Here is a 27,231-nt window from a genome sequence, read left to right as displayed (position 1 = left end):
AGTATCTGTAAAATGATTTACCTGTCTGGCCTTTTGTTGTGTGATAATTTTCCCACACCATTGTTTTACTGTATTTTGTTAACTTACTATAATGCCAAACAGTGTGCTTGCAATGCCCTGTGATTTGGGACACAGATTGGCCCGGTTTTGACTTTATTTGTCACTGATGTGTATATGATACAGAATTTTTAATAAAAGTAATTGAACAAGAAGAAGTTAAAGTGGTTCTCCCGTCTCCCCCCCCCCCCGAAAAAAAAAATGAAAGTCAGTAGCTACAAATACAATAGCAGCTGACATCTAAAATAAGGGGACTCACCTGTCCAGGGATCAGTTAATATTCTCACCTGAGCCAATTCTTCAATCGGCTTCGGGTCCAGGTGACAGCATCCTAACTAAGGTAAACCAGCTGTGAAGCCGCATGCGCGAGTCACACTAAGCTTTCTGATTGGTCCCACAGTCTTCTGGAACCTGTGATGTGTCCTAGAAGGCTGCAGGGAGGGGGGGGGGCAAACTTCCGCTTGGATCACCAAGGCGATCCAACCAGAAGTGGTAGAGGGTACCTGTCAAAACCAGGAACCCCCTGCTCCCCCTCAAAAAAAGTGCCAATTGTAAATGAGGGGGTGGGGGGATGCAAACAAGTAGAACCTCTCCCTTTGGGTGAAGTTCCACGTTATTCAGTCATCTGAATGAGGCCTAAAGCCGTCCGCCAACAATGGCCGTTATCAAAGACATCCAGGATCGTCGACGTACTTCCTGGCAGACGGCAAACCACACGAAGTCACTTCCTACATCCCGTGGAACGCACGCCGGTGGCGCTCCCGGAAGTGGACGCATTGTATGTTCAATGTGGTTATTCCACGCTGTTACACCATATACTCTTGTGAGTAGCTTTTAAAGGTATTAATTTCAATAAATATTTGCGGGCTTCACTATGTCTGGCTCCTTCCCTTCCTTTCTGAGTGCTTGACTGAGAGGGGACTACTATTGAAGGCTGAAGGCTTGTTGACCCATCCATCCCCAAGGGCTATTTTGGAGAACCACTGCTCTTTGAGGCTTGATTATCCTTAATATCTGGTGAGTGGATCCCCAAAAGGGTCATTTGGAGCACCTTTTTTTCACCGTGTGGAGCACTTCAAGCACTTTCTGTCCAGCACTTTATTTGATATTTTTAGTGGACTATATACCAATTTTGTTTGGACTGCACTTTATCTAGCACTATTGCACTTTAGCACTGTAATAATTTTAGACATATTGCACCCTTATATGTATAAATTGATATATAGATATATTTTCTATCACTAGTGCACTTTATACATTTTGATATTTATGAATTGGATGATTTATTTAATGATTGCAACACTTATTTGTTCACATTTCTGGTAGCCCTGTCTTTTATAAAGTTGCATACTTTCTATCTATATGCACACCATGGCTTTAGACCTGTTTGCAGACAACAGTGACCATGCCAGCGCCATGCGGGTGTGTATACAGACCGATGAGAAGCAAATGTCGAAGAGTCCAACGTTTTTATTGATAAAATTGGTACATAGTAAAAGCCAACTTGCTAATGAACCAATTTTATCATTAAAAACTTTAGACTCTTGGATGTTTGATCGGTGCTCTCATTGGTCGCTATATACATGGGTTCTCAGCAGTCTTGGGGGTAACGAGTTACAATGTAACAGATTACATTAACTACGTTACTTTTTTTGGTAACGTAGTAAAGCGTTACATTCGTAACATCGGTAACTAAATTACTTTACTTGAGGAACGCGCTTGCCATACAGATACAGGCCAGGAGGCTGTAGCAGAGCAGGGACTTTCTTTCCATTTTTGGGCGCGCGGAGGTATATGAAGTGCGGTCGCGTCGCATGCACCGCTTCACGTTATAGATCCGGCCGGGCACCGGCCGCCCACTGTCTATGCTCTGCCCTCCTCGGTCGGCGGAGTGATTCTCTGCTCCCTCCGCAGGTGCCGGAGTGAGGGAGGAGTTTCTGTGAGGTGGCTCGTGGCTGAGAGGGCACAGATCAGCAATCCCAGTGGCGGCGATGGCGGACGGTGCACAGGCGAGCGGCAGTCAGTGACAGACAACTGAAAGGAAGGTAAAGTCCGCAGACTCCGTTCCCACTGTGTGCTAAAATTGACATTATTAAAAATCACAGGCAGCACAGCAGGTCCCTTATGGTATGGGTCTGTGTCACGTGGCTGTTGGGTACTAGGTGACTTTGTTATGGACGAACAGTGTTAGTCTGATTCTGAAGCACCTAGTGCAGCCATAAACAAAGTCAGTACCCAACAGCCACATGACACTGTGACAGAGCCAAAGAGCACCTGCTGTGCTGTGATCATTATAACAAGGATGATCATTAATGCACTCTGGCATTGAAAGGGGGCATGCTGTGGTCAATCTGGGGGCACGCTGTGGTCAATCTGGGGGCACGCTGTGGTCACTCTGGCATTGAAAGGGGGCAGGCTGTGGTCACTCTGGCATTGAAAGGGGGCACGCTGTGGTCAATCTGGGGGCACGCTGTGGTCAATTTGGGGGCACGCTGTGGTCACTCTGGCATTGAAAGGGGGCACGATGGCCAGTCTGCATTGAAAGGGGGCACGCTGTGGTCACTCTGGCATTGAAAGGGGGCACGCTGTGGTCAGTCTGGCATTGAAAGGGGGCACGCTTTGGTCAGTCTGGCATTGAAAGGGGGTACATTGTGGAACCTCTGGCATTGAAAGGGGGCACGCTGTAGTCAATCTGGAGGCACGCTGTGGTCACTCTGGCATTGAAAGGGGGCATGATGGTCACTCTGCATTGAAAGGAGGCACGATGTGGTCAGTCTGGCATTGAAAGGGGGCACACTGTGGTCACTCTGGCATTGAAAGGGGGCACACTGTGGTCAGTCTGGCATTGAAGGGGGCACGCTGTGGTCACTCTGGCATTGAAAGGAGGCACGCAATGGTCATATATATATATATATATATATATATATATATATATATATATATATATATATATATATATAATAAAACAATAAATATTGTATTGTTTTTTGTGCACTACAAATAAATATGCGCATTGGAATTTGTTCATACTTTTTTCAAAGGTAAAGTAATAAGTGGTGAAGTTACTTTTCAAATGCAGTAACTAGTAAAGTAATCTCATTACAATTTACAGAAGTAACTAGTAATTAGTAACTAGTTACATTTTTGAGTAACTACCCCAATACTGGTTCTCAGCTGTGGGGTTTTTCTCCCATTTATAAGTGGTATTTAATTTTATGGAATGCTACCAAACTGGAGCTAGTGTGCCCAGTGATAATCCAACTGACCCATTGAAAATCTGTATCCAAAACCTCGCTTTTAGGCCTCATGCACACGGGGCGTTTTTACAGCCGCTGTAAGTAGCGTCAGGCGTAATTTTTTTGCAGCTTAAAAACGCCCCTCCATGTTATTCTATGGCCTCATGCACACACAGACGTTTTTGAGCTGTAAGTGGCCTAGGCATTTTTAAGCTGCAAGAAGAACCCACGGCCTGCGCGTTCTGAGGACCAGCGTTACAGCTGTAAAAACGTCTGATGCTCAGTGGCGACCTGTCTATAGGGGGCGCAGCCCCACCAATCTGTGGCCACAGAAAAAAAAGATTTAAAAAAAAAATAATAAATTCCTCCATTTTTCAGCCCACTAGGGGCGCCGGACTAGTGGTGGGTATGGGGGGTGGGGTTTTTCGCCCCACGTGCGGCGGTGTAGAGTCGCCGATTGGCGGCCTTCTGGGGGTCATCGGGCCCAGAGCAATGCGCCCCGACACTCCCCACTTTTGTGATGTCCTGGCTGTGATTGGTCCAGACTCCAGCCTGGACCAATCACACAGGAGGACATGATTCCCGGGACCTGGTGACGTGACATGTGGGGGCGGTGCGTGCGCCAGTCCCGCCCACCCGCCAGCAGAGAGGAGAGCTTCCCACCCGCCAGCAGAGAGGAGAGTCGCGCGTGCGCGTGAGGAGAATTGGAGGTCAGAGAGTCTGCAACTCCACATCCAATCCGCATCCGAGAGTGAGTAGTCCTGCCACCGCCCCGGGGCCCGACTCAGAGCAGCAGTGCACGCAGGTCACCGTCCGTGAGTGAGCCCACCGACCTAGGTAAGTTCAAGTGATGCCTTAGGGGGGGCCCGGCCCACACACTGACACTGACACAGTACTGTCTGCTTTGAAGGGGGCACGCACGCACGCTGATCTCTGCATTGGGGGCATGTATGTTGGTCACTACATTGGGGGCATGCACGCTGATCTCTGCATTGGGGGAATGTATGCTGGTCACTACATTGGGGGCACGCACGCTGATCTCTGCATTGGGGGCATGTATGCTGGTCACTACATTGGGGGCACGCACGCTGATCTCTGCATTGGGGGTACGCACGCTGATCTCTGCATTGGGGGCATGTATGCTGGTCACTACATTGGGGGCACGCACGCTGATCTCTGCATTGGGGGCATGTATGCTGGTCACTGCATTGGGGGCACGCACGCTGATCTCTGCATTGGGGGCATGTATGCTGGTCCCTAATAGGGGGCATGTATGCTGGTCACTACATTGGGGGCATTTATGCTGGTCAATACATTGGGGGCATGTATGTTGGTCACTGCATTGGGGGCATGTATGTTGGTCACTGCATTGGGGGCATGTATGCTGATCTCTGCATTGGGGGCATGTATGCTGGTCACTACATTGTGGGCATGTATGCTGGTCACTACATTGTGGGCATGTATGCTGGTCACTACATTGGAAGAAGAGCCGAAGGCAAAAGAGCAGAAGAGCGGACAGCAAAAGAGCAGAAGAGCAGAAGAGCGGAGTGGAGAAGACCGGATGGAGATTTTTAATAAACTTTCCAAAACGTCTCCTGTCATTATTTACATACACTGTCTTTTATGGGGTGAATGGGTAGGGGTACAGTGTACCCCATACCCATTCACATAGGGAGGGGGTCCGGTATCTGGGGGGCCACCCTTTTTAAAGGGGACTTCCAGATACCGAGAAGCCCCCTGCCCGCAGACCCCCACAACCACCGGCCAGGGTTGTGGGGATGAGGCCCTTGTCCTCATCAACATGGGGGCAAGGTGCTTTGGGGTGGGGGTTGCAGAGCTCCCCCTGCTCCAAAGCACCAACACCCCCCCATGTTGAGGGCATGTGGCCTGGTATGGTCCAGGGGGGGTTGGGGCCGCTCGCTCGTCCCCTCCCCCTTCCTGCCCTACCGGGCTGCATGCTCGGATAAGGGTTTGGTAGGAATTTGGGGGGAACCCCACGCATGGCGTGGGGCTCCTCTCAAAATCCACACCAGACTCCACGCCGTTTTTTTTTTCCCATTTTGGCATGGAGTTCCCCCTCAAGATTCTCACAGCGCAAGTCGCACCGCAAGTCGGATCATCCTGATCCAACTTGCGATGCGCCCTCCATTCAAATAAATAGGCTCCCATAGGTTCCCATAGTTTGGGGTTGCTCTGAGAAATACCATTGCACAGAGCAGGTATAACATGTTTATTTTAATTTAAAAAATAAATTAAGCTTTACAATCATTTTATTCAATCAATGCCTGGAAATTGCAAAATTCAGATATTGTTGTAGAATAATTCTCATAGTGAGAGAATTCAAAAAATTACAAATTTACAGTTTTTTTTTTTTTTTTTTTCACATGTAGGAAAGGAGGTCGGGGAAAATAAGCTTAAATTAAGGCCAGACCCCAAAGGTGGAGTTAGAGGCTGGGAAAGGACTGGCAGAAGAGACAAGGCTTTATAGAAGCACAGAGAGACCAAGAGGGTTGGAAAAGCACACTCAGATGGCCCAAGAGACTGCAAAATATTTCAGATTCTTAATCACACAGAGCGCACACACAGTGATCTTTTCAAATACTGACCGGCCCCATCTCTCCCTCCTTTTCCCCTTCACTACCCTCTTTCCTCCAAGTGAAGGTTTTAATATCGAAGACAAATCTGAAACCTTAGAAATTCCTTAACTTTAAATTTTTTTTATATGGTTAATTTATTTTTTACTCACTTTTTATATTTTAAAATATATTTCTCATTTTATGTACTTTCACACAACTGAAGGATCACATTTTTTTTTTTTTTATATGGTTAATTTTTTTTTTATTCCCTTTTTTATATTTTTATTTTTAAACATATTTCTCATTTTATGTACTTTCACACATCTGAAGCATTACATTTTTTTATTTTTATATGGTTAATTTTTTTTATTCACTTTTTTTATATTTTTTATAAACATATTTCTCATTTTATGTACTTTCAGACAACTGAAGGATTACATTTTTTTTATTTTTTTTATATGGTTAATTTTTTTTATTCACTTTTTTTATATTTTTATTTTTAAACATATTTCTATTTTTATGTACTTTCAGACAACTGAAGGATTACATTTTTTTTTTTATATGGTTCATTTTTTTTATTCACTTTTTTTATATTTTTAAACATATTTCTATTTTATGTACTTTCACACAACTGAAGGATTACATGTTTTTATATGGTTTTTTTTATTCACTTTTTTTATATTTTTATTTTTAAACATATTTCTCATTTTATGTTCTTTCACACAACTGAAGGGTTACATTTTTTTTATATGGTTAATTTTTTTGTTTATTCACTTTTTTTATATTTTTATTTTTAAACATATTTTTTATTTTTATGTACTTTCACACAACTGAAGGATTATATTTTTTTATTTATTTTATATGGTTAATTTTTTTTATATTTTTATTTTTAAACATATTTCTATTTTTATGTACTTTCACACAACTGAAGAATTACATATTTTTTATTTATTTATTTACTATTACTGGGGAGATATTTTTTCTAAAATGTTTAATTTAATTTAAGATACATTAAAATATATCACACTCCTTTAACCATCTTGCTTCTCAGAAATCAGCTTCATTTTTTGGCTCAAGAGCAAATAATTAATATTTAAATTCTCAGAAAAAAAAAAAATGTAATCGGTAGAAACTTTCCAAAGCTCCTTGTTGAAATATCAAAATACTCCAGCAGCTCTGCAGTGGAATTATTTTAAACTTGCCAAAAAAGAGAAAAAAATATTATATGTATTTTTTTCTAGAAAAGAAGTGTCAAAGCCCTAAATTTCAAATTAATTGTATAGAACTCCTCCCATGAACGCAACGATCTGATTTTTTTTTTATTCTTATGCTGTAAGAGTTTTTCTCTTTTTTCCAGAATAGATCTAGAGTAAAAGTTTTATGTGCGCGGCGGTGACACGGAGCGTGACGTAGCCGGCCTGGTAAAAAAAAATAAAAAATGGCGAGGGGGTTTTTAGGAGGAAAGAGACAGCGGCACGGGGAGATTCTGGTTTATAGAATGCCAGGGTCTCGAAGGGGTAATGGGAGCAGGAGGTGAGAGACAAGCGGCCTCTCTCAGTAGCACAAAGAACAAGGAGCCATTGACAGAATCCGAAAAAAAAAAAAAAAACATTAAAATCCAGACTTTTTTTTTTTTTTTCCTGGGTCTGGTGAGATATAAAAAGCACAGGAGGACAGAAGAGGGATTCAAAAGGTTCTCTGTGCCCCCGTTCTCTCGCTGTTTAGGTAAAACTTCAGAGCTGCAATAACAGCAGCATGAAAACATTTCTTTCATTTTTAGGTTGTTATTCAACCTATTTTTTTTTTTTTTTTAAATAACCCATTTCAGAGGTGGGGGGGAGCGAAAATATGACATCCTAAGGAGGGGACACAAGACCCCGGGGATGGTGGGGGGCAGGAAGGCCAGGAATGAGAAGTATGGAGCGATGCAGGAAAATTGCGAGGAAGGGGGATTAGTGCAATGGGGGGGGAAAATGGGACCGCACTGTGCGAGACCTGGGGAGAGAAGAGGTATAGTGAGGGGTAATGCCGAGGTTCTAGCAGAGAAGACAATGTGGCTAAGGAATTATTATGGAAAAGGGGGCTGGAACGGAATTTTGGAGGGTGGGAAGGAGTAAGGGGGGGGGGGGTGAAGAGTTACGAGTGAAGAAAAAAAAAAGTAGTGTTGTGCCGTGTTAGCCATTGATGAATGTAAAAAGTTGGTAGTTTATATTATTTATATTTTTTATTATTTATATTTTTATTTATTTATATTATTTATTATTTAGTTTATATTATTATATAGTATTAATATAGCGCCGACAGTTTACGCAGAGCTTTACAACTTGAGGGTAGACGGTACAAATACAATACACTTTAATATAGTAGGAATCAGAGGGCCCTGCCCATTAGAGCTTACAATCTAAGACAGTGTGACACGGCTCCCCGTTCACACTGAATCCGACTTTAAAGGCCTGCGATTTCAAAGCCGCAGATCGGTGCAGCTTCAGGTACACAGATGTCTATGGAAGTCGTATCTGAAATCGCAAAAAGTAGTGCAGAAACCCTTATTTCCAAATTGGTGCGGCCCTGCAAAGTCAGAGCTGCGTCGTTTTGAACAGTCTATTCCTGACAATAGGGTGCGACTTGTCATTCGATTTGGACATGTGAAAGTGCATGACAAGTCACACCAGTGCTTAACTTAACCACTTCAGCTTCAGAAAGTTTTACCCCCTTAACCACTTTACGACCGCCCGCCGCAGTTATACTGCCGCAAGCAGCCGCTCCTGCGCGAACCGCCGTAGGTATACATCTGTCGCGCGCAGGCAGCTAGGGGGGGGGGGGGCACGCCCCGCCGCCAGCGCTCTCCCGTCCCCCCTCGTCAGCGGGCAGGCATCTCCAATTGCCGCCTGACACCTGCGATCACGCCCCACAAATAGAGCTTTCTTTTGGTGGTATTTGATCACCTCTGGGGTTTTTAGATTTTGCGCTATAAACAACAAAAGAGCGACAATTCTGAAAAAAATATATATTTTTTACATTCTGCTATAAAACATTCCCAATAACAAATAAAAAAAAATCTAATTTTTTTATCAGTTTAGGCCAATTTGTATTCTGCTACATATTTCTGGTAAAAAAAAATCCCAAAAAGCGCATATTCATTCGTTTGCGCAAAAATTATAGCGTTTACAAACTACAGGATAGATTTTTGGACTTTTTATTTATATTAGTAATGGAGGTGATCAGCGATTTTTTGCAGTACTGCGACATTGCGGCGGACAGATCGGACCCCTGACTGACATTTTTGACACTTTTGGGGGGACCAGTGACATTACTACAGTAATCAGTGCTAAATAATATGCACTGTTACTGTATAAACTACACTGGCAGGGAAGGGGTTAACACTTGGGGGTGATCAAAGGGGGTAATGTATGCCTAATAATGCTTACTGACTGTGCGGGGGGGAGGTTTCTGTGACAAGTACAGAGAGATCGGGGTAGGGGTTGTAGCTGAAACTCCTGATCTCTCCCTGCCTGTCTGACAGAAGAATCGCCTGCTTTGTTTACATAAGCAGGCGGGTCTTCTGTCAGTTTATCTAATGATTGCCGGAGGCCGGCGCCAATCACCACCGCTCCTCCTACAGCCTGACTCCCACTGTGTCTAATCACAGCGGGATCACGCACCGCCGAGGCCGCGTGCACATAATCACGTAGTACTATGTGATTATGCGCAGCCGAGCCGCCGTGCCGCAGTAAATCTTCATGGGGTGGTCGGCAACTGGTTAAAGTGAAAAGAAAAGAAAAGAAAAGAAAAAAAAAAAAGTTTGGCATACAGGCAGGATTTTTTTTTTCTTTAAAATATCAATTTTTTTTGTGTGCACAAGTGTAAGTTCATATTTATTACAAATATATATAAAAAATAATAATCCCCCGTGTACAAGGTCAGTAAATAATACCAACAACGCATCTTGAAAACATCCAACTTAGAATGTTGACAAAAATTACCCAGGGCGAGGCGAGTTAATGCCAGAGAGCTCAATGTTGGTCTCATCTGACCACCGCACCTTATCCCAATCCTCTGAATCATTTAGATGTTCATTGGTATGACTATACGTGTGCCTTCTTGGGGGGGGCTCGCCGTGTTTGGAGGAAGAAAAATGCTGATTATCACCCTAATAACTCCATCCCTACAGGCAAGCACGGAAGTGGAAACATGATGCTTTGGGGCTGTTTCTCTGCTAAAGGATAGGCTGACTTTGCCGCATTGAAGGGTCAATGGATGGGGCCATGTATTGTAAAATCTTGGATGAGAACCTTCCTCCCTCAGCCAGAACACTGAAGATTGGTCAGCATGACAATGACCCAAAACCTACCGCCAAGGCAACAAAGGAGTGGCACATTAAGGTCAAGGTCAAGGAGTGGCATAGCCAGTCTCCAGCCTTCCAGCATGACAATGACCCAAGACATACTGCCAAGGTAGCACCAAGGAGTGGCTCAAGAAGAAGCACATTAAGGTTATGGTGTGGCCTAGTCAGTCTCCAGGCTTTAATCCTATAGAAAATTTAGGGAGGGACCAGAAACTTTGAGTTGCCAAGCAACAGCCAAGGCGCATGTGTCAAACACAAGGACCGCGGGCCAAATGTGGCCCCCCCCCAGGCAATTTCATGTGACCCACACGCCTCTTCTGCAGATGCAGCACTCCCCTTGTCTCCACCCCCACCTTATTTTAGCATTCAGCAGCAAAGAGGACAGAACTCCTCCTCCGGATCCTGCACATCTTTGTGCACCTGCGGTGAGGCTCATCTCTGCCCCCTCTATCTCAGAAAGTGGCAACAGAGTGGAGGAAGGACAGAACTCCTCCTACAGATCCTGTACCTCTCTGCCGCAGCACCCCCTCATCTCTGCCCCCCAGTCCTAGTATTCAGAAGTTTTCAGAAGCTGACTCCAGCCCTCCTTGTTAGCTGATCTGTATACCACGGTCACGTGATACTCTGCAGGGTCCACCCCAGTTTTCAGTGTGTCTATGTAGGAGGAGATTTCAGTGCCTCTTGAAATCCACTACATCACATGTGTCAAACACAAGGCCTGCAGGCCCCCAGGTAATTTAATGTGACCCTCACACCTCTCTTGCAGCTGCAGCACTCCCCTTGTCTCCACCCCCCCTTTGTCTCAGCATTCAGCAGCAGAGAGGACAGAACTCCTCCTCCAGATCCTGCGCATCTTCATGCAGCCGCAGTAAGGCTAGTTTCTGCCCCCTCTGTCTCAGAAGTTGGCAGCAGAGTGGAGGAAAGACAGAAGTCCTCATAAAGATCCTATACCTGTCTGTGCAGCTGCAGCATCCCCCTAATCCCTGCCCCCCCCCCCCCCCCAGTCTTAGTATTCAGCAGTCTCCAGAAGCTTACTCCAAACCCTGCACTTTCTGGTTCCCAGCTCTGCCCCAGCTTCTTCCCAGCAGCAGTGCCAGGTAAAGAGGAGGGGGGGTGCACCATGATTTAAGGGAAGGTGGGGGACTCGACTTCTGATGGCGAGGGTCTCATAACAGCTAATATAAAGGGGGGGGGGGCGATGGTTGAGGTACTCTGGACATCGAGTCTTACAGATACAACCGGCCCTTGGAGGGCAACCGTCATTCTGTTGCGGCCCACGATGAAACTGAGTTTGACACCCTTGGCTTAAGGATTTAGAGAAGATCTGTAAAGAGTGGACCAAAATCCCTCCTAAGATGTGTGCAAACCTGGTCACCAACTACAAGAAATGTCTGACCTCTGTGCTTCCAACAAGGGTTTCCCCACCAAAAACCAAGTCATGTTTTGCTTGGGAATCAAATACTTATTTCACTCAATTTATAACATTTGTATCATGTGTTTTTTATGTATTTTCAGTTGATTCTGTCTCCATCATTTAAAACACACTTATTTAAAAAAAGATTATAGACCCTTCATTTCTTTGTAAGTGGAGAATCTTACAAAATCAGCAGGGGATCAAATAATTATTTCTCCCACTGTATGTGCTGCAGTTTAATGGAAAATATTAAGAGAACACCTATGGGGGGGATTTACTGAAACTGGAGCACTTGGAATCTAGTGCAGCTGTGCATGGAAGCCAATCAGATTCTAACTTCAGCTCACTCAGTTAAGCTTTGACAATATAGGCCCGTACACACGTAGCGATTGTTGGCCGTAAATATTCGGCCAACGTCTGTTCGGCCGATTGTCGGCTTGTTAGTATGATGCTTCTGACAACCGACTGCGACTTTTCGGCCGAACAAAATCTGGTGTGCAGGCTTTAAAATTTTTGTTGGCCGTCACCAGAACGGCCGATTGTTCGCCAGTCAGTACAGAATTCGGCCGACAAACAGCAGATGAGCAAGACTGGGCATGCTCAGAAAAGAAAAAACACACGGAAAGTTAACCATCACATGACATCACTTCTGCAGTCGGCTGTTGTTGGCCGACAACATTCGTGTGCAGTCTTTTGCACTTTTCAACCGACAGGACAGCACCGGACAAAAGACGGCCGATCGTTCGGCCGACATTCGGTACGTGTGTACGGGTCTTAACACTTAGAAGCCGATTGGTTTCTTTGCAAAGCTGCAGCAGATTTTGCACTCTCCAGTTTTAGTAAATAACCTCCTATGGATCCATCCATACCTAGCTGTGTATGTTACTATGCGTGCTGCGTAAACATTGTGAAGGCTGGATTTATGCTTTTCCATGTTAGATTTACCAACAACTAGGGCCTATCAGATTGGATTTCCAATGTGCAGATTGTGTAGGAAGGTTCTAATCTTACATTGTAGGTAATTATAAAGAAGACCACACAATTATATTGTAGATATCTTTAAAGCTCAACTCCAGGCAAACCGCTAAATACACAGATAAAATACATTTCTGTTCACAGTCCTGAGATGTACACAGCTCTGCACAATGTTGCCCTGCAGGGGAGGGGACCTCACCTTATTGGCTGCAGTACCACTTACATGTCTCTTCCCCAGCCTATGACTGGACAGTGAAAGGTGAAGCAGAAGATGGATGGGCTCCTCTCTGTTACTCAGCTCTCTCCTTCTATCAGCATGCTCCTGGGGCTACAGCATAAATGACTGACTCCTCAAGCTGCTCTAAAGGAGTTGTAAAGTCAGAAGGTTTTTTTTATCTTAATGAATTCTATGCATTAAGATAAAAAGCTTTCTGTGTGCAGCAGCCTCCCTAGAACTTACCTGAACCCGATCTCTTTCCAGCGATGTCTACTAATCCCTCGGCCTCTCCCTTTGAGTGGCTGAGGCACAGCCACAGCGCCATTGGCTCCCACAGCTGTCAAAGTCAATTAGCCAATCAGGAAAGAGAGGGGGCGGGGCCAAACAGCACCTCCGTGTCTGAATGGATACACGGAGCTGCAGCTTGATTTGGGTGCCCCCCATAAGCAAGCTGCTTGCTGTGGGGGCACTCAACAGGAGGGAGGGGCTAAAGGGAGCAATGAGGGACCTGAGAAGAGGAGGAGCCAGACCACTCTCTGCGAAACCAACTGCACAAAAGAGGTATGAGACTTTACAACCACTTTGAGGCTCAGTTGTATAGGGACTGCAAAATGCTGATACAAAGCCAAATGTATGCAGTTACACTGTTTGGCCTAAAAAATATAAATATAATTAGAGATTTTTGGCAGAAGAGAAATGCCTAGAGTCCCTTTTGTCGAAAAAGTAAAAACTTTCTCCGTTTCCGGTAGCAATTTATTTCTCTGTGTACACAGTGCAATGCTCACTCTTAGTATCTGTAAGATATGCTGGGAACTGGCCCGATGCTGGGGATGATGTAACTTGTACGTGCAGGAGTCACATCATCAATGGCTGCCCAATAGCTAAGGAGGATTGCTGCAGGACCCAGTCACTGGCAGGGGATGCAAGGATGACTGGTGCAGGTCCATAGTGCAGCCACTAATCTATGAGGCACTCTGATAGAGACAGTTTATGTAAGGGGCATTCTGATAGGTAGAGTTGAAATGGGCACTCGGATGGAAAAAACTGATGTGAGGGGCACTCTGATGGGGACAGTTGATGTAAGGGGCACTCTGATAGGGACAACTGATGTATAGGGCACTTTGATGGAAACGATGGGAACAACTGATGCGAGGGGGACTCTGATGGGGACAGTTGATGGAAGGGGCACTCTGATGGAAACAACTGATGTGAGGGGGACTCTGATGGGGACAGTTGATGTAAAGGGCACTCGGATGGAAGCAACTGATGTGAGAGGGACTCTGATGGGGACAGTTGATGTAAAGGGCACTCGGATGGAAGCAACTGATGTGAGAGGGACTCTGATGGGGACAGTTGATGTAAAGGGCACTCGGATGGAAGCAACTGATGTGAGAGGGACTCTGGTGGGGACAGTTGATGTAAGGAGAACTCTGATGGGAACAACCTATGTAAGGTAATGCTGTTAGGAACAGTTGATGTAAGGGGCACTCTGATGGGAACAACTGATGTGAGGGGGACTCTGATGGGGTCAACTGATGTGAGGAGACTCTGATGGGGACAGCAGATGCAAGGGGGCACTCCGATTGGGACATTTGATGTGGGGGCACTCTGCTAGGGACAGTTGATGTAAGGGGCACTCTGATGGGGACAACTGATGTGAGGAAACTCTGATGGGGACAGTTCATGTAAAGGGGGGGGAACTCTGATGGAGACAGTTCATGTAAGGGGCACGCTGATGGGAACAACTGATGTAAGGGGGCACTCTGATTGGGACACCTGATGTAAGGGGGGACTCTGCAAGGAACACTTGATATAAGGAGGCACAGGTTCTGCCTAATCATCCTAATCCAATGAGAGCCTAATACACACCAGCATTCCCTGTACATTCCTGCTCTGCCTCTGCATTACCTGTCAAACGTTATTTCCAGGTTTTGACTTGTGGTACAGATATGCGTTCAGTGAAGAGAGAATACCGGTTCCCTGCTTCTCTGTCACACCAGTGACATTATGCTCCCTGACATTTTATAATGGACCCCCAGATCAGATAGGCTAGACCCGGCCCTGTACTGAACATCTCTGGAGGAGAATCATACCTACCACCCATTTTTGCAATACTACACTCAGGTTGGTGCCCCTTGGTGTTCAGCAATATGACTTACAGTAGATCAAGTCTCAGATTTGGCCACCCAAAATATAATTTTATTTGGTGGAGCTCTTCTGGTGTTTGTGTTGTACCCTTTGTTTTGGATTGCAACCATGCAAAGCAACAACTTCTACAGCATTTTTAGATCACAGCTGCCCAGACACTTTGTTGTAGATTTTCCTGACACAACTTGGGAAACATCTGTCACTGCGTGACTACAAATGGTCCAATCTATAAGGCAGCAAAGCCACCCATCCATAGTATATTGCCTGCACCATGCTTCACAGTTGGGATACAGTTTTAGTGTTGGTAGATGGTGTGTTTTTTTTTCTCCCCAATGCGGCCATGTATTTATCAGAACATCTCATCTCCCAAAGGCTGGCACATTGGGGTTGTAAGGGAGATAAAGCCCTGGGAAAGTTTAAAAATTGGGAAATTTGAAACATGCAAGAGCATTCAGTTACTGATGCAGCCAATTGGGGGAAATTAAGAGTGCGAGAAAGGTAAAAAAATTATTGTTGAGCATTTGATCACACAAACCTGATACTTTCCCTAGTCCAGATTCCCATGACTGTCATTTTAGAATGACATTAAGGACTGATCTGTGTGGAATGACCTATGCCAGATCTTCAGCAGAGTGTAGGTTGGGCAGTTTTCCTACCATTTCTAATCGATTAGCCTGGTTATCATCTAATGTTCAGAAGCAATTGTTTTGTAGCCCTATATAAAACTCTTATGAGCAGTGACAACCCATTCTCAGACGTCCTGCAAAATATATTTCACCATATTCTTACCCAACCGAACTACATTTTTTGTACATCATAGAAAGGCAGATGACCACCAGTTTTGATTATTCAACCAAGCTCAATGGTTGTGACACCTGACTAATCATAAGTTATGTTCTTCAAAGTATGGGTTTACTTTTCCTAATTAGCAAATTGAAACAATGTTATAAAGTTTGACAATGTAAATCACATGTGGCCCAAGTCTTTTTGTACAGAGAGATGCCAAATCTTATTAGCTATAGCTGGGCAGCACAGTGGCTAAGTGGTTAGCACCTGGTCCTGGCAGTACTAGGGTCATCAGTTCGAATGCCAGCCATGGCACTACCTGCATGAAGTCTGCTTGTTGTCCCTGTGGCTGTAGGGCTTCCTCCCATACTCCAAGACATGCTGGTACGTTGACTGGCTCCTATCTAAAGTGACCTTAGTACAGTGCATCCGGAAAGTATTCACAGCGCCTCACTTTTTCTACATTTTGTTAGATTACAGCCTTATTCCAAAATGGATTAAATTCATTTTCTTCACAATTCTACAAACAATACCCCATAAGGACAACGTGAAAGCAGTTTGTTTGAAATCTTTGCAAATTTATTAAAAATCCCATGTACATAAGTATTCACAGGCTTTGCTCAATACTTTGCTGAAGCACCTTTGGCACCAATTACAGCCTCAAGTCTTTTTGAGTATGATGCTACAAGCTTGGCACACCTATTTCTGGGCAGGTTCTCCCATTCTTTGCAGGACCTCTCAAGCTCCATCGGATTGGATGGAGAGTGTCGGTGCACAGCCATTTTCAGATCTCTCCAACGATGTTCAATCAGGTTCAAGTCTAGGCTCTAGCTAGGCCACTCAAGGACATTCACAGAGTTGTTCACTCCTTTATTATATTGTCTGTGTGTATAGGGTCATTGTCCTGTTGGAAGATGAACCTTTGCCCCAGGTCCAGATCACCCTGAAGTAGGTTTTCATCAAGGATGTCTCTGTACATTGCTGCATTCATCTTTCCCTCCATCCTGACTAGTCTCCCAGTTCCTGACAATGAAAAACATTCACACAAGGTGATGCTGCTACCACCATGCTTCATTGCAGGGATGGCATTGGCAAGGGGATGAGCGGTGCCTGGTATCCATCCAGACATGATGCTTGCCATTCAGGCCAAAGACTTCAAATCGGTTTCATCACACCAGAGAATTTTGTTTCTAAGGCCCCTTTCACACATACGGTCCGTTCAGTTCATCAGTTCAGTCACGTCAAATGTATCTGTCTTCCATCCATTTTTCATCCGTTTTTCGTCAGTTGTCACCTGTTTTTCATCCGTTGTCATCCGTTTTTCGTCCGATACGTTTTTTTGACGGATGAAAAATAGGGCATTCATCCGTTCAAAAAAATGGACATTGACGGAAGCGGATGAAAACGGATGTTAACTGATGATCATCCGTTTTTACATAGAGATACATTGATGTCCGTTTTTCATCCGTCAACGGATGGATGAAAAACGGACAAATGGATAGCATGTGTGAAAGAGGCCTTATGGTCTGAGAGTCCTTCAGGTGCCTTTTGGCAAACTCCAGGCATGCTGTCATGTGGCTTTTTCTGAGTGGAGCTCTGTCAGAGTGACCATCGAGTTCTTGGTCACCTCCCTGAATAAGGCCTTCTCTCCCAATCACTCAGTTTGGCCGGGTAGCCCGCTCTAGGAAGAGTCCTGGTGGCTGCAAACTTCTTCCATTTACGGATGATGGAGGCCACTGTGCTCATTGGGACCTTTAATGCTATAGATCTGTGCCTCGATACAATCCTGTCTCGGAAGTCTATAGACAATTCCTTGGACTTCTTGCCTTGGTTTGTGCTCTGCGCTGTTAACTGTGGGACCTTATACTGACAGGTGTGTGCATTTCCAAATCATGTCCGATCAACTGAATGTACCACAGGTGGACTCCAATCAAGTTGTAGAAACAACTCAAGGATAATCAGTGGAAACAGTATGCACTTGAGCTCAATTTTGAGTGTCATGGTAAAGGCTGTGAATAATTATGTCCATGGGATTTTTTTTATTTTTTAATAAATTTGCAAAGATTTCAAACAAACTTCTTTCATGTTATCATTATGGGGTATTTGTTTGAAGAATTTTGAGGAAAATAATTAATTGAAACCATTTTGGAATAAGGCTGTAACATAAAAAGTGAAGCGATGTGAATACTTTCCGGATGCACTGTATGTGTATGAATGTGCGATAGGGACCTTAGCTTGTAATATATACAATATTATATACATATAATTCAGAGCATTTGTTGAGTTAGCCCTCAGTGCCATGGCATGAACACCTACATGACAACGCTGCCCCCTTTTGGTGCAAGCTGGGACAACCACCCTTTCTCACATACAGAGGCTGTGCAATGTTGAGGATTCTCAAAATGCCAAAACATGCGCTTGATTTTGAAAATAAAAATAGGACACAACAATAAATTAAAAAAAAAATATATATATAAGGTTTTTATTGCAATTCGTGCCCCCGTTAGGGAGATTCACCCTCTCTATTTGTCATGTTTACCATTATCATTAAAAGTTTTTAAAAAATCCCAAATTTTGGGCTGTTCTCAGAAAAGTAATAGAGGGGAAATCTTCCAATGGGGACACTAGTTCTGACGATCTGGGAGCCCCAAGAAATTTCCTGTTTGTCTACGGGACAGGAAGTGAAGGGAAATCTCCACAATGGGACACAGATGGGAAAAAAATAAATCTGATAGGGGTTATAACTCCTTTACACTATCCAACAAAAAAATGTTTTTCCTATAGTTCTATTTTAGGTTAAGCAATGGCCCCATCTCCTGCTGCTTTCCATGGAGGAGACCAGTCTTTGCTGCTATTTAAACTAGTGCTGAGTGACTGGTCTGATACCCACCCCCCTTCTAGTTCAGAACAGCCCAACCATTGTATGAGTGGTCCCAGCTGCCTTATACCCTCCCAACTATATGCTTTGCTTAGACAGACAGCACTATTCTATGGAACATTATACTTCTTGGCCCACCCATCGCGCTGCATTAGTCTAAATTCAGGTGGGCAATACCATCCAATGCCAAGCACCCATGTCAATGGCAGGAGAGGTAGCAGTAATAAAAAAAAAAATAATATTATATATTATATATATAAAGGTTCCCCGACTTACTTCAAGAGGAAGTAATTTTTTTTTTTAGTTTTTTTCTTCCCTGCAAAGTAAATGCATAATATGCTAGTATTTTATTTTTATTTATTTCAGGTACTTCTATAGCGCTGTCAATTTACGCAGCGCTTTACATATATATTGCACATTCACATCAGTCCCTGCCCTCAAGGAGCTTACAATCTAAGGTCCCTAACTCACATACATACACAGTAGGGCCAATTTTTTTTTTTTTTATACAGGATCCAATTACCTACCAGCATGTCTTTGGAGTGTGGGAGGAAACCGGAGTACCCGGGGGAAACACACGCAGGCACAGGGAGAACATGCAAACTCCAGGCAGGTAGTGTCGTGGCTGGGATTTGAACCAGCGACCCTCTTGCTGCTAGGTAAAAGTGCTAACCACTACACCACTGTGCCGCATCGCATACTAGCACATTATGCAACACTTACCTCCAAACGAAGCTCTTGTCTTCCCCACTGGAGGCCGCATCCATCTTCCTTCCTGGTCTGCAGACTCCGGCTACGCTAATTGCCAGGAGCCGTGTGACATCAGTCCCGCAAATGCGCACAGCACATTTGCCAGGAGCCGCCGCCAGTCACGGCACAGGGCTCTGAAGAAACGGTACGGACAGCTGTTCCTTTAGAACGAATGCACCGATGAAGTCATCGGCTGCATGAAATGCAAGTATCTCCTAAACGGTGCAAGTTTAGGAGATATATACAGTAGCTATAAGCAGTGCTGTATTTTGGCCTAGGCCGGCACTTTGCAGGGGGGCAGCAAAAAAGCCACCCCCCTCCACCTGAGACTCTTTTGGCCACTGGTTGCTAGAGCCGCCTCTCTCACCCCCCCTCTCTCTCGCACTCACCCCCCTCTCACCCCTCCTCTCTCTCCCCTCTCTTTCTCTCATCCCCCTCTCTCTCTCCCTCATCTCCCCCTCTCTCTCTAATCCCTGTCTCCCATAACCCCCCTTTCTCATCCCTCTCCTCTCTCTCATCCCCCCTCTATCTCTCTTTCTATTTGATCCCCCTCTCTCTTTCATCCACTCTCTCTCTCCCTCCCTCTCTCTCTCCCTCACCCACCCCTCTCTCTCTCCCTCACCCACCACCCTTTTTCTCTCCCATCCCCTCTCAGCCCCCACCCCCCCCCGTGAGATCTCAGGGGTTGATGCAGGGACTTGTAGTCCTTCAATTTTAGAGAAGTCACATCCGTCAAAAAAGGAGTGGGGCAAATTTACACGGGAGGGGGGCGTCCAATTTTAGTCTTGCCTAGGGCAGCACAAAACCAAAATACACCACTGGCTATAGGTAAGCCTTATCAAAGGCTTACCTATAGGTAAACGTTATAGGAGTGGCTTTACAACCTCTTTAATAGTCAAGCCAATAGATCACAGGTGTCAAACACAAGGACAGCGGGCCAATTCATTTGGCCCTCGCCCCTCTCCTGCAGCTGCGGCACCCCCCCCTTGTCTCTGCCCCCACCTTGTCGCTGTAGTCGACAGCAGAGAGGACAGAACTCCTTTGCCAGATCCTGCAGTCCTCTGTGCAGCTGTAGAAAGGCTCGTCTTTGCCTCCCCAGGACATGGGGTGCTCTGGACATCTAATCCTACAGATATAACCGGCCCTTTGAGGGCAACCATAATGCTGATGTGGCCGGCGATAAAATGGAGTTTGACACCCCTGCAATAGATGAAAGAGCCAGGAAATCAGCAATTTCAACAAGACTAACCACAGCACCCGTACTGCCATCATCTCCGCTTACTATAAAGCAGTGGTATCACATAGTTATAAGTTGCCACCTACAACAATTGCCTTATTGTATTAAAAAAAAAAAAAATTAAAAACAGAAAGCAGAATTTAGAGCTAAATTCTCTTTAATATTCATTCCAAGCAACAGGAATAATGAACGAGCGCAGAGTAAAGTGTGGGGCTAAAAGGTGGGAGGAGTCTGTTCAGGACCCTCCTATGAGGATCTGCCTCCTAGAGAGTGTATTTAGCTAGGTGTGGGTCAGAACTGTGTGCAAACCTTCTCCCTCTTCGCAGGTACCAGGGATTGTACCAGAAGACAACAGCTTTAAAACCTGGAAACGCCATTCATAGAAAGCGAGGCTTAAAAAGAGACAACAGGAAGAATACAGAAGGAAAAAAAAAAAAAAAAAAAAAATGAACGAACAGGATAGTCAAAAAAAGGATAGGGAATAAACAAGAAGGAGCAGGGACTAGCAGCAGAATAAAATCTGGAAGAATAGCAAAACATTAAAGTCAAGCAACCCCCCAAAAACTCTTTTTTAAAGAGACTCCCCCCCAAAAAAAAAAAAAAAAAAAAAAGTTAGTGGGGCATAAAAAAAAAAAAAATAAAAGCTTGCCCAACAGAGACAAATTAAATTATCAGGAGGTGGGACTTTAGGAAAACCCGTCTGTACTGACAGAAAATGCAGGCTGCCACTGTTGAAAATGCTTGTTACCTGGCTGTCCTGCTGATCCATTAGCTCTGGTACATTGAAATGAACTTAAACAAGCAAGCAGACCAGGAGTTCTGAATTTCCAGCATGCATGCTTGTTCCGAGTCCTTGAAAGTACTGAAGTCAAAGACAGCCAGGCAACTAAAGCCTCGTACACACGCACCGATTGTTGGCCGACCGATCGGCCGTCTTTTGTCCAGTGTTGTTGTGTTGGTTGAAATGTGCTCTAGACTGCACACGAATTTTGTCGGCCAACAACAACCAACTTCAGAAGTGATGTCATGTGATGGTTTACTTTCCGTGTGTTTTTTCTTCTCTGAGCATGCCCAGTCTTGATCATCACATTTTTGTCGGCCGAAATCTGTACTGACTGATGAACAATCGGCCGTTCTGCTGACGGCCAACAAAAATTTTATAGCCTGCACACCAGATTTTGTTTGGCCAAAAAAGTCGCAGTCGGTTGTCGGAAGCATCATACTAACAAGCCGACAATCGGCCGATTGGACGTTGGCCAAAAATTTACGGCCAACAATCGGTGCGTGTGTACGAGGCTTTACTTTCGTTGGAGACGTTAAAGCTGAATTACAGGCAAATATAAAAGACTCTCCATAATGCATTAACACGTCATTCATTATTTTATTTTTTAGTACAAGCAGTGCAAGTTCCCCGAATTTTCCTTGTATAAACCTCTTGGAGACTACACAACAGAGGTCAGACTGGAAGAGCAGCGTAAAGGAGCCAAATCAGTTGTGCTGCAATGCTCATGTGCTAACAAGAAGCATGCCGATAGGAGAGAGAGCAGCGTGCAGTCTGCTGTTTTCACTGTCCAGTCACAGTTGGGGGGGGGGGGGGGGGGGAGATACAAGACCTGCAGGTGTCACCTAACCACAGGAGAGAAAAATCAGGTCTTCTACCCTGCCAGACAGGGATCTGCTAAATGGCAGAGCTGTGTGAATCTCAGGACAGGATAGACAGATACCTATCATTTGGCAGGTTAAACAGTTCCTTTATATGCATTTCTTCTGTGTATTTGCCTGGATTTCAGCTATAAAGCCCATCTCCGGGGAAATTTATTTTTGCTGTGCCCGCACTGCATGGGTTAACTGTTCATTTTTTCTAGGGGTGAGCACAAAGTTAATACTCACCTGATTTTTCAGAAAACCGCACTCCCCCACGCTCAGCAGTGGACTGTTCCTGGCCTATACAGCGTGCTCTGGGCGTAATGATGTCAGGAACAGTCCACTATTCAAGACCGCTGGAGCGCAGGGGGATGCCGGACTGGTCTTGTGCTGGGAGGATCAGAGGATTAGGTAAGTATCTCTATGCTCTCCTCTCCCCTAGACCAGTGGTCCTCAACCCTGGCCTACAGGGCCCACTAACAGGCCAGATTTGCAAGATAACTGAAATACAACCCAGGTGATATCATTTGCTGCTCAGTGATTGCAGTATTCTAGTCTGCATCTCCCCAAGGTAATACCTAAAATCTGGCCTGTTAGTGGGCCCTGTAGGCCAGGGTTGAGGACCACTGCCCTAGACCAGTGGTCCTCAACTCCGGTCCTCAGGGCCCACTAACAGGCCAGATTTTAAGTATTACCTTGGGGAGATGCAGACTAGAGTACTGCAATCACTGAGCAGCAAATGATATCACCTGGGATGTATTTCAGTTATCTTGCAAATCTGGCCTGTTAGTGGGCCCAGTAGGCCAGGGTTGAGGACCACTGCCCTAGACAAATGAGCAATTAACCTGTGCAGTACAGGCACAGCCCCACTGAATGGGAGAAAAACAATTTGCCCCGAGTTTCACACGAGCCGACTGATCGAGTCCGCCTGTTTTTTTCCTTTTTTTTTTTAGGCACTTGGAAGATCCATTGTCTTCTATTGAGCAATGGCCTGCCGACATCCAATCCGATCCCATCTGTTAAAAACGGACGGATGGATGGGGATTCGTTCCTCATCCATCTAGCGCAGGGGTCTTCAATCTATGGCCCTCCAGTTGTTCAGGAACTACAATTCCCATCATGCCTAGTCATGTCTGTGAATATCAGAGTTTTACAATGCCTCATGGGACGTGTAGTTCCGCAACAGCTGGAGGGCCGTAGTTTGAGGATCCCTGATCTAGCGAATCGGATTGGCCGTCAGGTGTAAATGGGCAGACAGTCTGTTTAAATCCAACCACCCATGAAGAAAAGCAGGCTGTGTCTGCACTGCATAAGCGGAGTGGACACAGACAAACCACCCACTTGCTCAGCGGGGATCAGTAGACAGATTCCCCGCTAAGCAGGTGGCCTCTTGGCGTTGACCGCCCGTGTGAAAAGGGCCTAAAACAATGTCAGCCCCCCCCCCCCAGCCCACTGCCCCACAACAAGTGTCCTTTAAAACCCACCTTCTGCAAGTTGCAAAACTCAAAAATAATTCAGGAACAGGTCTTCATCCCCCCCCTCCCTCCCCCCAAACTCTTATTTAAGAAAGTCCTAAGATCCTGTGCAATATAATCATCCTTCCAAAACCAACAAAAAAAGATTTTAAGAGAACGGTTAAAAAAAAACCATATAGGACATTCGATGTGTTTCCACCCCAGAAAAGAGAGAGAATGTCAGGTGTAGAGGTCCTCAAGGCATCCAAAAATACAAAGCAGTCATGAATACCCCAAAAACAGTTACAAGAACAAATCAAGGTTACATAAATTCCGAGGTCCTCTTCACCCTATGGGGACCCCCTGGTACTTTCCCCTACACCCTAACAAGTGCAGTAATCAAAAAAAGGGCACCTCAAATAAAAGGAGGGGGGAAAAAAAAAAAACAACCGTGAGACAGATCTAGAGAAGATTAACAGGGTCCATTATATCCCCCCCAACAGAAATCTCCACTGATTAAAATGAATTTATTACGTTATTATCCGAACCCAGAAACCGACCCCATCAACTCCCCGTATACACCACAAAATGTCAGCACAGTCTGTTCCTGGCGTGCCGTTCTGCAGTCTCTTCATTCCGAGTTAGTGAGGAATAACGTCTGCCAGTGGCCACCTCTCTCCTTCATAGAGTTCACACCTCTCAGAAGAGTGACACCTGCTCAGCTAAAACCAGCCTCACATGTTTAGAGGGGGGGCGGAGAAAGCTGGATGACACACCGGGGTGGGTGACGCACTCTTTCGAGACATCCGTTTTTTAGCATAGTTACCACTTTTGGATCAAAGATATTGCATAGGAGTGTCTCAATCAAAGATTCATGGCTGGCATGCGCTCAGGTGCTTCTTCATCACCAGTGGATGCCTCTTTTTTGCAGCAGTCTCAGTTTACGTTTCTCTTTCTGCAGATTACAAACTCTTGAGGGTGCACATCTACCATGTTAAAGAAGAAGCCTATTTTGGACTCTTTTTTAGGCATGTTCCATCTAAATCCCGATGTGGAAGCTGTCTTTAGAGAAGTGGACCAAGGACTGTCAATGGGTAAGGGGAGACGTTGAGCAGTGAATGGCCAAGTTGAAGTGTCTCTCGGGATAAGCTTGTGTGGTGCCTATATGACCACAGATTGGAAAAAGGTCTATTAGAGTACATGTCTTCTACAGCTGACTCTTGGGGATGGAGCAGCAATTGCCAGGCTTGTTAAGAACAGTCCCCCTCAAGAGAGCTGGTGGGGGGCTTCCAACATCTCCATCAGGAAGGTGTCTATTGGAGTGTCTCCGATGAGCTTGAAGAAGAAGAGGTGCTCCAGACATTTCAGACCGATGGAACGCAGGGCAGGAAGGCGGAGAAGTAGCTTTGCAAACCTTAAAAACGAGAAAACCAAGGAGATTTTTTTTGGTCGATTTTAGAAAGCTGTGATGCAGGGGTGCTCAACGTTTTGTGGGTCACAATGAACTATGGGGTTTTACCATCCCTCAAACCGAAAATGTAAACGACCCCTCACTGTCCTGAGCCCCCTATAAGGCATCTTTCACTCTAAAGCGCTGCACCTGCAGATTTCCTGCGGATTAGCTGTACTGACCCATATGCTTCTATAACATCTTGCGGATGTGGTGCACTTTCTGCATTCAGGAGTTTTCGATCGCTTTCAGTAAACGCACCAAACCTGCAGGATAAGAGAGAAGTCTATGGCTCAGTGCAGCTAACCCGCAGGAAAGCCGCAGTTGCAGCAAAGTGAAAGCAGCCTAATAACCCTTTTCTATAAGTGCTTTTATATCAATTGCAAAAGTGCAGTATGTGTGATATTTTATACCATAACTATTTCCTCTTTCTGCTCTGCAGGCATCTCTCTCCTGGCTGCTAGAAAGGTCCCAGGTGAAGTGCACTTTGTATCACTCTGCCTAGGACAGGAGCTGACACTACAGAGGAAGTGAAAGGAAGGAGAGATCCCTAATGCCGCACATCCACGGAATCCTGTAATAGTGAGAGTGGCAACCTCAGCCTGGGCTACCGCCATGCCACAACACGTTTCTCTCTGTCCCCAAAGCTTAGTCATAAACCCACCCCCGCCATAACTAAGCTGTGGGGGACGGAGCAAAACACACGGCCTGGCGGGAGCCCAGGCTGAGATTGCCACTCACAAAGGATTCGGTGGATGTGCGGCATTAGGGAACGTTCCTTCTGTTTCCTTCAGCAACTACAGGAGCTGAGACAAGCTCCATCCCTTGCTGGCACTCCTGCAATGGATGCAGAGTTAAGCCTCGTACACACGCAACGATTATCGGCTGACCGATCGTCCGACTTTTGTCCAGAGTTGTGTTTTGTTGGTTGGAATGTGCCTAGACTGCACACGAATTTTCTCGCCCAACAAAAATCTACTTCAGAAGTGATGTCATGTGTTGGTTTGCTTTCTTTGTGTTTTTTCTTCTCTGAGCATGCCCAGACTTGCTCATAAGATTTTTGTCTGACGAAATCTGTACTGACTGACGGAAAATCGGCCGTTGTGTTGACGGCCAACAAAAATTTTATAGTCTACACACCAGATTTTTTTCGGCCGAAAAGTCGGAGTCGGTTGTCGGAAGCATCATACTAACAAGCCGAAAATCGTCAGATCGGACGTTAGCCGAAAATTCCCAGCCAATTTTCGACGCGTGTGTACGGGGCTTTACTTGTGCTATTCCCCATGTTGATTAAGCAGCACATCAATCTTTTGTGGGTCACAGTGACTACAGAGGAAGCATCGGTTTATGCGACTTCTGATTCCTCCGTGGCCCCCTGCTTTCTCCGCTGCCGCTGGTTCCAATCGCTAATGCTCTAGGATGGCAGGTCAACTGCCCATTGATCGCAATCTGGGCTTGCTGACCGACCATCCCAGAGCATGGGTATGCACTTCCCTGGTTTGAGGTCTTAGGCCACATCAGAGGACTCTGTGGGCCACATGTGCCCCCAGGGTGATTGGTTGAGTGCCCCTTATGTAATGGAACAACTATGAAGTTGAATGGTTGATACAAGGGTTTCCCTTTAATGTTTACATTGGAGTCCTATTTATATTTGTGTAGACATGGTTCTCACCTACTGCCTCCTAAAGTGAAAGAAGAGCCTAACTATAACTATTCTTAAAAATCTTTCCTCACCTCCTACTTATCCTGCATAACTTGTATAAAAAGATGTGTACTTGCCTATTTTAATACAATCCGGTCTAAGTCACATGATCCTGCAGTTTCGGCGCCCCCGGTGTCACTGAGCAGCTTCAGCAGGGGAGAGGAGGGAGGCACCAACAATGGCTGGGCCATGGGAGCCTCTGGATAACGTCACAGCTCCCAGAATTCACAGCCGTTGTCAAGTGCTCCTTTACACAGAACTGCATGATCATGTGCCCTGACCAGAGAAAACTGACAATTGGTAAGTGCACAGATCTTTTTTGATACAGGTTAGGCAGGACTCTTCCAAGAATAGTTTTAGTT

At 45.3% G+C, this 27,231-nt stretch overlaps 1 protein-coding gene across 1 annotated transcript in view; it reads right to left on the bottom strand.

Moving 5' to 3' along the window:
* Positions 1-23,893: 23,893 nt before the first annotated feature.
* RXRB (retinoid X receptor beta) overlaps positions 23,894-27,231 on the bottom strand; it is a 116,551-nt gene continuing 113,213 nt past the window's right edge. The window contains exon 10 of the mRNA XM_082263130.1: positions 23,894-25,131. Coding sequence (XP_082119256.1) covers positions 24,984-25,131 — 148 coding nt within the window. The 3' untranslated portion in view covers positions 23,894-24,983. The remainder of the gene's footprint in view (positions 25,132-27,231) is intronic.

Source organism: Pelophylax lessonae (assembly GCF_965119305.1).
Source record: "Pelophylax lessonae genome assembly, chromosome: 7".
Lineage (NCBI taxonomy): Eukaryota > Metazoa > Chordata > Amphibia > Anura > Ranidae > Pelophylax > Pelophylax lessonae.
Note: the sequence above shows the minus strand (reverse complement) of the source record. Positions and strands in the feature narration are given on the sequence as shown.